Source organism: Haliotis cracherodii, unplaced genomic scaffold (assembly GCF_022045235.1).
Source record: "Haliotis cracherodii isolate W230 unplaced genomic scaffold, xgHalCrac1.p SCAF_12, whole genome shotgun sequence".
Classification (NCBI taxonomy): Eukaryota; Metazoa; Mollusca; class Gastropoda; order Lepetellida; family Haliotidae; genus Haliotis; species Haliotis cracherodii.
This window is the reverse complement of record NW_027266267.1, coordinates 30237903-30250137: the sequence shown is the minus strand read 5'-3', so window position 1 is coordinate 30250137 and position 12235 is coordinate 30237903. Positions and strand designations below refer to the sequence as shown.

At 43.0% G+C, this 12235-nt stretch overlaps 1 protein-coding gene across 3 annotated transcripts in view; it reads left to right on the top strand.

Annotated features, from left to right (window-relative positions):
* The window catches only part of LOC139458347 (immunoglobulin superfamily member 10-like), a 103478-nt gene that overhangs the window by 56897 nt on the left and 34346 nt on the right, over window positions 1–12235 (top strand). For all 3 annotated transcript variants that reach the window (XM_071239738.1, XM_071239739.1, XM_071239740.1), the window contains 4 exons: window positions 1673–1820; window positions 2352–2479; window positions 3377–3533; window positions 4907–5055. In XM_071239738.1, the coding sequence (XP_071095839.1) occupies window positions 1673–1820; window positions 2352–2479; window positions 3377–3533; window positions 4907–5055 (582 nt within the window). The remainder of the gene's footprint in view (window positions 1–1672; window positions 1821–2351; window positions 2480–3376; window positions 3534–4906; window positions 5056–12235) is intronic.

The following is a 12235-nucleotide window of genomic DNA, read 5'->3' as shown; positions in this document are numbered from 1 at the left end:
GATTTTAATGCTTGAAAAAAGCGAAGATAAGCCTCTTCATTGTTTCAGTACAGGGACATTGCCTTGAAACTGGAGCTGTGCATTCTGGCATAACCGTCGAAACATTTGATGACTTTACTTGTGATGGTGTTCGTAGACTTGTTATTGGCACTGCGACTATACCAGGAAACTGGTAGAGTATTTCACGTCAAAGGCTTTTAATAATTCTGTCCAGGAGCAGGACAAGGAAGCTGATGTCACAGAAGGAGAACAGGTACTGAGTGTTCCTCAGCAATATGATCTGTCTTCACTTGTCTCTTGCAACAACGAAGAAGTCGATAGTCACATTATACTTCACGTGGCTCTTGCTGCAGAACATGGTCATAACGAGATAAGGATACGAACAGTGGATACAGATGTTGTAGTACTTGCAGTTATAGTTACTAAGATCTTCTTGCTAATTCACTCGGAACTGTGAAACCTTATGAAATCAAAGCAAGTCTTTGATCCGAGAAATCACGTGCTCTTCCGATGTTTCATGCAGTGTCGCAGCCTTTGCAAGACATGATACGAAGATGGCCTGGACTACATGGCAAGTCTTTCCAGAGGCCACGTAGGCTGTAGTCGCTCTGTTGTGTGCTCCTGGAAGCATCGCAGGTGATGTTATGAACATCAATGTGAAGTTCATCATATTGATGTATGACAGGACAAGCCGTTACGTGAATACTGATCAAGCCAGAAAGACTAAAAAAAACCTCAATTCATTCCATCCCACCAACGAATGCACATGTTGTACACGGGGGGTCAGTCACTTATTCCACAACCTGAAATTTCATCTCCTACTCACTTGGGCTGGCTACAGAAGGAAGGTTGACAGTATGTTCCGTACTGGTCTGCACTAAACCAAAAATCAAAATGCACAGGACCAATGTTCATAGAATTATATGTTATAACTATATATTCAAGACATTTAACCAGTATGTGGGTCAGTAATCTTTTGGTGAAATTGTTACTTTTGTGCATGGTTGGTAGTTGGAAAGTTAAAACTAGCCAGACAAGACCACATTTTATTTATCAACTGCACATGCGCAAAATGAAATTATGTTGAGTGCCTCCAAATGAATGTATCAGGCTGTTAACATTAAATGCACATTTGCTCTGCTCAGCCTCTCCACTATGTACCAATGTGGGGAATCGAACCCTTCGTGAATCTTCGGAATGACGGGTGAACGCTATAACCACTAGCCGACCCAACCGCCACGTTTAAGGACATGGGAATGGGATGATGATGGGAACACAGGGCAGTAGTATACACTTGGTATTTCAAAGAAGGCCGATGGTATGAGGCCGTTGCGTGTTGAATTTCATAGTCAGACATGTGCAGTGAAAAGCCAGTGCTGTTATTTTCGATTGAAACATATCCTGATTGATTGGAATTATATTGCCTACCGGGGCGGTCGCGTAGCCTAGTGGTTAAAGCGTTCGCTCGTCACGCCGAAGACCCGGGTTCGATTCCCGACATGGGTACAATGTGTCAATCCCATTTCTGGTGTCCCCCGCCGTGCTATTGCTGGAATATTGCTAAAAGCGGCGTAAAACCATACTCAGTCAGTCAGTCAGTATATTGCCTACCAAAGACCCTTGAACGACTGACACACACGGCGTGTATACATATTGGTATTTATATTTGCAGGCTAACGGCTCGCTCTCCTCCAACGTGGCGGTGACAGGTGGGGAGCTGGCTTTGCCTGCTGTCAAGAGGGAGGACGACGGGGTATACGTTTGCGTGTCTATCAACGATCTTGGTCGAACACAGAAAAACCTTACACTTTCTGTACAGTGTTAGTATATTCATGTTTCTATACACTATACATGGTCGTCTCCCAGTCCCCAAATCCCGTCACGTACTGACCTCGGCTAGACATGAGCGGCTTATAACAGTTTCAGGAATATAATAGATTCCAAAAACAAAAAAACTCTGTTCATCAAATGCAGACACCGATTAAACAGGCACGTCCGAATTACAGCGTCCGGTACTTAACAGTTTTAAATGTCCCGGCAATTTCCGAATTTGACTTGTTCCGTATATTTACATGTTGTGTTTGTGTCGGGTGCCTTCGGTGTGGCAGGGATCGTCCTCACTTTTTCGCGAACACCTGATATCATCCCTTTTTCAAAGTAATGTTTTTAAACATGTTTGGGATAGTGTGTGCATCGTGTTAAGTTGACATGCAGTTGGAATTTGATAAGTTATTTACAAACTATTAACCGATTGCCCTCGTTCCATTTGAAAACTGCTAGCAAATCATTAGTTACACAGTCCTTGTTTGTGTCGTGTCTGTTGGGCCTGTACCTGTTCTATTGGTGTACAGATGGTCCTGACTTGGACGAAGGCCCTGTCAGCCAAGAGGTTGAGCTGGGATCAGCTGTAGTGTTAGCTTGTGCGGCTACTGCAAACCCTCCGCCTGTGTACACCTGGGACACACCTGCAGCAGGTAACCTGCCAATAATATCTACCTATACATATCGGTAATGGTTATATTCGTAGATGTAGTATGTAGTATTTGGAAAACGTGGAATACGAACGTGTGATAGAAGAAAAGTAGTCCTACTCGTACCGCTGTTGCTTCTAATTGCCGAGGAACTGCCGTGGAGCTGCAGGCGCTGTGTAAATTAAAGGGAACACCAAATATAATTCAGCATTGGCATGATGAGTTTATTAATGCACTTACGGTTGCCTTTACAATGTCTTCAAACACTGATGAATGAAACACATGCTACACAATATATGCACGTGCATTCGGAAGCTATTGCACAAGGTCTCATCTGAGTATTCTCTAGGGACGACGGTGTAGTGGTGAGAACCCAAACTAAACACAAGTTCATCTGTACCTGGATCACCAATGAGACAAGTTGCAAATTACTTTTTAGAAGTGAATGTAATTTCACGCTTGATTGCCAAACACAGGCGTACACCAAGTGTTAAGGTTGATACCAGTCGCGGAAGTAAGAGGAGGACAACAGAGGACATAATCTTTGAGAGACAGGTTTATGTCTGCTTCCAAAATCAACACAGATGTCAGGGTTGTCAATGCAATTCTTCATATTGAGACTTTAATGCAATTCATCACAATTTCTGAGTTTTATTGTGGCAGAGGCGGCAGACAACCTAATCGGTACAGAATTTGGATGATCTATTCCAGCATTACAAAAACGTATTTTCCAATCCATAGGATTAGATCTCACGTTGACAGTAGAGCTAGATGATGACATTTCTGACAATTTCACTAAGTATGTTTAATTTGTCTGCAATTTGGTATAACTGTTTCATCATATGTTTGGTGACAGCACTAATGCGTGTACACCAGGTATGATATCCTTTGTTCACCTAGGTAACGTGAGTGTCTCCAGTGGCAGTGTTGGTGGAATGAGAGTAACTGATGAGGGTAGTCTACGAATTGCAAAAGCCGGCCCCTCCAACCATGGCACTTACACGTGTGTGACATCAAACAGGATCGCCGCCATCACAACATCAGCTGTTCTCAGTGTGAAAGGTAACATCTTTACTCTCTAGAACTGTTGGACAAGGGAAACCGAGAGAGTGATGCAGTTGTCTCTTCTCTGTATATTTCACAACGTTGTGACACAAAGAATCAAAGACGCTCATCAAGAATAGTATGATGAATTATAGAGAATCCAAGAAATTAACCACTTAAAAACCTGAGGATTTCAACCTTTTACTTAAGCACAGAATATCACTTGAATGTTGTAACAGCCAGAAACTCATGACGAATGTTATTCCTATAAAGAACATCTGAACGTCCTTCCATACAGGACGATGGGAACGGTTACTTCGGAAGAACGATCAGCTATGTGACTTACAAGTACCCAAGACTGAATAAATTTCTTCCTGAAGTGCCATGATTACTACAATGGAAGATTTAGATATCTTCCACTATTTCTAGGGGCACATACCCTCACTTACTACATCATACTATTTCTTTTGCAGACATGTCTTGGTTTTACACCATATGTTTATTTATTGGATGGCGTGGCGCACCATCGTGTTGCTTTGACTGCACGTGAAATGCGAGGGTTTTGGATAGGTTTAGGATGGTGGCAAACGATGAGGTAGAAATGCACTATGCGATTCGTTCACTATTATCACACAGCTATTACTAGAAACTAATATCTATAAAACATTTGACAGCTTAAGTTATTTCCGACTATCCACTACTTTTTTCAAGAGAAAAAACAATTGCAAATGCTCAAGTATTTGAATGACATTTAGAAGTAGAGGGCACGTGTTGCCAAGTCGTCTAAGGCGCCGCGTATCGCTGTGCAGAGTTTCGTCCCTTAGGCACGCCAGAAACCTATGATTGTGGGTTCGAATCCCGGTTCGCCCCGATTATGTTTCTAGGTTTGTCAGCACCATACCCGTGCTCGTGGGTTTCACAGGAGTGGTAAACGTCTGAGACCCGGATCTGTTTGGGCTTTCCTCCCACATTAAGCTGACAGGCCGTGATATGACTGAAATACTGTTAAAAGCGGCGTTAAACCAAACTCATTAACTCACTCATTTAGAAGTGATACAAATAAGAGAGACAATATATGAATGTCAGCTTCTTTATGAGGAACGCAATGTTTCTGAGTATATGCTTACTTCTTCATCAGGACCTTAATTGGTAATGCTGTTTAAGCAAGTGGTATCGTTGCGAACACATTGCATGTATATTTCTGCTTTATATATGATGATTGGTTTATGAATATCAATATATATTTATTTCATTGACAGTTTATCCACTAAATAGCGGCAGTTTTTTTTATAGAATGTACTCTCAATTCACTTCATTGACATTCTTCAAAAGGAATACTTCCTTTCTGATTTGTAATGATGGTGAACCTGCGCATCTGTCTGTGTCCCCAGGACCCCCGATCTTTACATCAACACCAGCTGGCCAGATGGTCAGTGCTGGGGAGACGGTCGAATTCACATGCAAGGCGTCTGGTTATCCACCTCCAAGTATCTTGTGGACCAAAGGTGATCAACTGTTACGTACTGGTGACAAATATGAGGTACGGATCCTTTCCCTCAGGTACACATCCTTTCCATCTAACTACCCTGGCACTATCAGGTAAGACCGCCTCCGTGGTCTAGTGGTAGAGAGTTTGAAGGTCGGAGACTCGATCCCCTCCTCATACCAAAAGGCATTAAAAGATTGTACTTGTTGTTACCCTGCCTGGCGCTCGGCATTAAACATCTTCGGAATGACGGCTTAACCGCGGACTGCTCGGTTCAGTCAGTATACTGTATCTGAGTATGATATTGATGTTAAACTGCGGCATGTTATCTCCGTGGGCTAGCACTATAATATCGGTATTAGTCCGAACTAAGACAAACAGCCACACACACACACACGTGCATGCACGTCGCTATATAAGTACAATACACTTTACGTGAAGGTAACAGTGCCTTTTCCTTTCTCTGTTACAACGCTGACACTATCAAGAACAGAAATAACGCTGACAATATCAAGTACAGTGCCTTTCCCTCTAACAACGCTGACACTATCACGTACAGACCCTTTCCCTGTAACATCGCTGACACTATCACGTACAGTGCCTTTCCCTATCACAACGCTGACACTATCAAGTACAGACCCTTTCCCTATCACAACGCTGACACTATCAAGTACAGACCCTTTCCCTATCACAACGCTGACACTATCAAGTACAAACCCTTTCCCTATCACAACGCTGACACTATCAAGTACAGACCCTTTCCCTATCACAACGCTGACACTATCAAGTACAGACCCTTTCCCTATCACAACGCTGACACTATCAAGTACAGACCCTTTCCCTATCACAACGCTGACACTATCAAGTACAAACCCTTTCCCTATCACAACGCTGACACTATCAAGTACAGACCCTTTCCCTATCACAACGCTGACACTATCAAGTACAGACCCTTTCCCTATCACAACGCTGACACTATCAAGTACAGACCCTTTCCCTATCACAACTCTGACACTATCAAGTACAGACCCTTTCCCTATCACAACGCTGACACTATCAAGTACAGACCCTTTCCCTATCACAACGCTGACACTATCAAGTACAAACCCTTTCCCTATCACGACGCTGACACTATCAAGTACAGACCCTTTCCCTATCACAACGCTGACACTATCAAGTACAAACCCTTTCCCTATCACAACGCTGACACTATCAAGTACAGACCCTTTCCCTATCACAACGCTGACACTATCAAGTACAGACCCTTTCCCTATCACAACGCTGACACTATCAAGTACAAACCCTTTCCCTATCACAACGCTGACACTATCAAGTGCAGACCCTTTCCCTATCACAACGCTGACACTATCAAGTACAGACCCTTTCCCTATCACAACGCTGACGTTATCAAGTACAGACCCTTTCCCTATCACAACGCTGACACTATCAAGTACAGACCCTTTCCCTATCACAACGCTGACACTATCAAGTACAGACCCTTTCCCTATCACAACGCTGACACTATCAAGTACAGACCCTTTCCCTAACACAACGCTGACACTATCAAGTACAGACCCTTTCCCTATCACAACTCTGACACTATCAAGTACAGACCCTTTCCCTATCATAACGCTGACACTATCAAGTACAGACCCTTTCCCTATCACAACTCTGACACTATCAAGTACAGACCCTTTCCCTATCATAACGCTGACACTATCAAGTACAGACCCTTTCCCTATCACGACGCTGACACTATCAAGTACAGACCCTTTCCCTAACACAACGCTGACACTATCAAGTACAGACCCTTTCCCTATCACAACGCTGACACTATCAAGTACAGACCCTTTCCCTATCACAACGCTGACACTATCAAGTACAGACCCTTTCCCTATCACAACGCTGACACTATCAAGTACAGACCCTTTCCCTATCACAACGCTGACACTATCAAGTACAGACCCTTTCCCTATCACAACGCTGACACTATCAAGTACAGACCCTTTCCCTAACACAACGCTGACACTATCAAGTACAGACCCTTTCCCTATCACAACTCTGACACTATTAAGTACAGACCCTTTCCCTATCATAACGCTGACACTATCAAGTACAGACCCTTTCCCTATCACAACTCTGACACTATCAAGTACAGACCCTTTCCCTATCATAACGCTGACACTATCAAGTACAGACCCTTTCCCTATCACGACGCTGACACTATCAAGTACAGACCCTTTCCCTAACACAACGCTGACACTATCAAGTACAGACCCTTTCCCTATCACAACTCTGACACTATCAAGTACAGACCCTTTCCCTATCATAACGCTGACACTATCAAGTACAGACCCTTTCCCTATCACAACGCTGACACTATCAAGTACAGACCCTTTCCCTATCACGACGCTGACACTATCAAGTACAGACCCTTTCCCTATCACAACGCTGACACTATCAAGTACAGACCCTTTCCCTATCATAACGCTGACACTATCAAGTACAGACCCTTTCCCTATCACGACGCTGACACATATTCAGCACTGACATCTCTGTATTAACAGTGACACTAATAATGAGGTATTAACATCGTGTATACCAATTGTCATCAGGAACACACTTCTGTACTGAACATTTGTGACAGGTACATAGAAAGACACATCCCCTCATGTACCAGTGAATCAGTCCCCCCATGTACCGTGACAAGTATCAGATACAGACGAACATTTCTATTTGTCACTGACACATGTGCAATAAAGACGTGGCGGGGACAAATATCCAGTGCAGGCGATTCTTTGTATAACTATCCAGTGCCGCTTTGTGTCCCTGTGTATCAGTTCATTTCAGACTCACATGTGTCTCTGTATTTACTCGGTAATATTCGGCACACACGAAAGCCATGACACAGCCAGTACAGACGTTTGTCTCTGTACCATTGACACATATCCAGCACTGACATATCTCTGTATACAAGTGACGCTTATCCAACACAGACGTCTCACTGTGTACCGCTGACACATATCCAGGTCTTACATCTCTGTATACAAGCGACACTTATCCAACCCAGACGTCTCACTGTGTACCGCTGACACATATCCAGGTCTTACATCTCTGTATACAAGCGACACTTATCCAACCCAGACGTCTCACTGTGTACCGCTGACACATATCCAGCACTGACATCTCTCTGTATACAAGTGACACTTATCCAACACACACGTCTCACTGTGTACCGCTGACACATATCCAGCACTGACATCTCTCTGTATACAAGTGACACTTATCCAACACACACGTCTCACTGTGTACCGCTGACACATATCCAGCACTGACATCTCTCTGTATACAAGTGACACTTATCCAACACAGACGTCTCCCTGTGTACTGCTGACACATATCCAGCACTGACATCTCTCTGTATACAAGCGACACTTATCCAACACACACGTCTCACTGTGTACCGCTGACACATATCCAGCACTGACATCTCTCTGTATACAAGTGACGCTTATCCAACACACACGTCTCACTGTGTACCGCTGACATATCCAGCACTGACATATCTGTGTATACAAGTGACGCTTATCCAACACACACGTCTCACTGTGTACCGCTGACACATATCCAGCACTGACATCTCTCTGTATACAAGTGACACTTATCCAACACACACGTCTCACTGTGTACCGCTGACACATATCCAGCACTGACATCTCTCTGTATACAAGTGACACTTATCCAACACACACGTCTCACTGTGTACCGCTGACACATATCCAGCACTGACATCTCTCTGTATACAAGTGACACTTATCCAACACACACGTCTCACTGTGTACCGCTGACACATATCCAGCACTGACATCTCTCTGTATACAAGTGACACTTATCCAACACACACGTCTCACTGTGTACCGCTGACACATATCCAGCACTGACATCTCTCTGTATACAAGTGACACTTATCCAACACACACGTCTCACTGTGTACCGCTGACACATATCCAGCACTGACATCTCTCTGTATACAAGTGACACTTATCCAACACACACGTCTCACTGTGTACCGCTGACACATATCCAGCACTGACATCTCTCTGTATACAAGCGACACTTATCCAACACACACGTCTCACTGTGTACCGCTGACACATATCCAGCACTGACATCTCTCTGTATACAAGTGACACTTATCCAACACACACGTCTCACTGTGTACCGCTGACACATATCCAGCACTGACATCTCTCTGTATACAAGTGACACTTATCCAACACACACGTCTCACTGTGTACCGCTGACACATATCCAGCACTGACATCTCTCTGTATACAAGTGACACTTATCCAACACACACGTCTCACTGTGTACCGCTGACACATATCCAGCACTGACATCTCTCTGTATACAAGCGACACTTATCCAACACACACGTCTCCCTGTGTACCGCTGACACATATCTAGCACTGACATCTCTCTGTATACAAGTGACCCTGGCAAGGATCAGGCTGACGTCTCTCTGATATATCTCCAGTACAGACGTGTCTCAGTGTACCACTGACAAATATCCAGCACAAACGTCTCCCTGTGTACCACTGACAAATGACCAGCACAAACGTATCCCTGTGTACCACTGAAACGTATCCAGTACATACGCCTCCCGCTGTACAGCTGACAAATATCCAGCACAGACGTCCAATTTGTGTAGATCTGATACATATGCAACACAGACGTCTCTCTGTGTACTACTGACAATTATTACCGACGTGGTGAAGATACAGGAGGTAAGATACTAAATCCGTACGTCACACATGTGTCGTACAAGGTTGACCTTGTTTTATTCGTTTTGGTTGGATAACCGTGACCTCTGTCACACCGGGACTACTTTTTTCATTCATAAAAAATCGCGGGACGTCATTCATTTTGCAGCTACAAGGACGAACTGAAGAAATTAATGAGAACGAGAGATATTTACAAACACTTTATTAAACCATACAAAATAGTCACACGCATCAAATTTGTTTTGCATTATATAAACGTTATGCATAGAGCTTCTACAGATATTATATAATCGAGCTATATCCATTTACAATGTACGACTACCGATCAATAGAGTGAGGGTCCCCATGAGCGTGACGCATCCGACCACTGTCGCAACTTTTAATTTGATTAAACGTTAAAGAATAAGCGTGGTGAAATGAAGTCTGTTTACACTATCTGGACAGATATCTAGGCTTACTTATGATGATCCGGTTGTGCCATCAGTGTCCCCTTCGAAGTGTATTTTGTGGCGCTGTTTCGGGAGGTGTTGTTCATGAATGAACGTAAACAAGTGCACGATCAGATCACTAAAACCGAACAGTTCTGATACAAATCATTCGAAAACTCCGTGGAAGTGTGCCTAACTTCTGATTTTGTGGCCCCAAACATCCCAAATGTGAAAAATAACATTCCCTATCTCTAGCGTAAAACACGGTTGTCTCTTCTTATTCCGGTGGTGACCTTGCCCTTCGATCGTTCGAAGCTGTCACTGACATGCAAGCAGACTTGAGTTTGTTGATTTTCACGTCTTCAGTATAGGATAGTACATTTAGGCTAACATGAATGTCTTTGGCGAACACTCTGATTTCCCTCTTCCAAAATGGTACAAACATGATATAATTTCGGCTGATAGATCAAGGAAACCGAACCATTTTGATTGCGCAGACGGGACCCCGGCAGTGCGAGTGACCGACTGTTAGTCCGATATTCAAAGCGCAGCGCTAATGTGACTTTTCAAATTTTCTTATAGGTGTCCTTCGTACTTACAACATGGCGCTTGAATTACCATAAGTTGAAGAATTTCTTCCAAAAGGATCTTGAGCGTCGGTGCTGTTTTTTTTGCAAACACAACTGCAGGCGCTTGTTGTTAATGCGGATGCATATAAATGTCAACAATGCCCATATTTGGGCATATATCAATATTCATGCGCATCCAGATTTTGCAACGGGTTTGAGTTTGGTCTGTCAACTAACGGAAGTTGTTTTGTATTTACACTTAAATATATACTTAACGTGGGTAATTAATAAAATACCACACTCATTCTCGTTAGATACCATTTTTAAGGACGTCCACTCGTGTCGTAAAAATGGCATCTAACGAGAATGAGTGTAGTATTCTCTATATATCCAGTACAGACATCTCTCTGTGAACTACTAACAAATATCAAGTACCAACGAATCTCTATGAACCACTGACAAATATCCAGCAGACATGTCTCTGTGTACCACTGGCAAAGATCAGGCTGACGTCTCTCTTTATACCTTTGACAAATATCCAGCATACACGTCTATGTGTACCATTGACACATATCTGGCAGACGTCTTCATGCATAGGACTGACAAATATCCAGTTCAGACGTCTGCTTGTGTACCACTGACACATGTCCAGTACAGACATCTCTCTGTGGACCACTGACAAATATCCAGCGCAAACGTCTTTCTCTGTACCACTGACACATATCTGTGAACCAGTGACAACGTATTCTCTCATCCATACTGAATTTGTATAACAGGAAACCGAACTCTATTGCCAAAATTTGCATTCGTATGCAGTCCCATATCAAAAATTTTAACCTTTCTGGTATTGCCGAAACTTAGGCTATACTAAAAGCTTTGCAATAAATTGAAAAATCTTCTAAAAGCAGATTTAGCATATTTACTGATAGTTTATCCTGTTTACAGGTATTTATCATTAGCTAAAAACGATATCATGTTTTGTTGGCTGATAGTTTATCCTGTTCACAGGCAATAAAAAATCGAAAACTTGATCATCCACTCTTAGGTGAAATTTTAAGGTGTCATGTCAATTTATCATTAGCAGAAAAAGATATCATGTTTTGTTGGCCGATAGTTTATCCTGTTTACAGGCAATAAAAAATCGAAAACTGGATCATCCACTCTTAGGTGAAATTTTAAGGTGTCATCTCAATTTATCATTAGCTAAAAAAGTTATCATGTTTTGTTGCCTGCCTAGTCATGTTGCGTCAGTGGCAACTGTACGGCAGATGCTGCAGCAAAAGCCGCTCTCAATAAGTCAACTTTAACAACAAACTTCCATCATACAATATGTGAATGATCACTTGCAATAAGGTGGGAATACCAAGAACCACTGAATGAAGTTCGGCCACATTCTGGACAATGTCGCAATGATGAAGTTGTTTTACAGGGGTACCGCATTGGCCACAGTCAT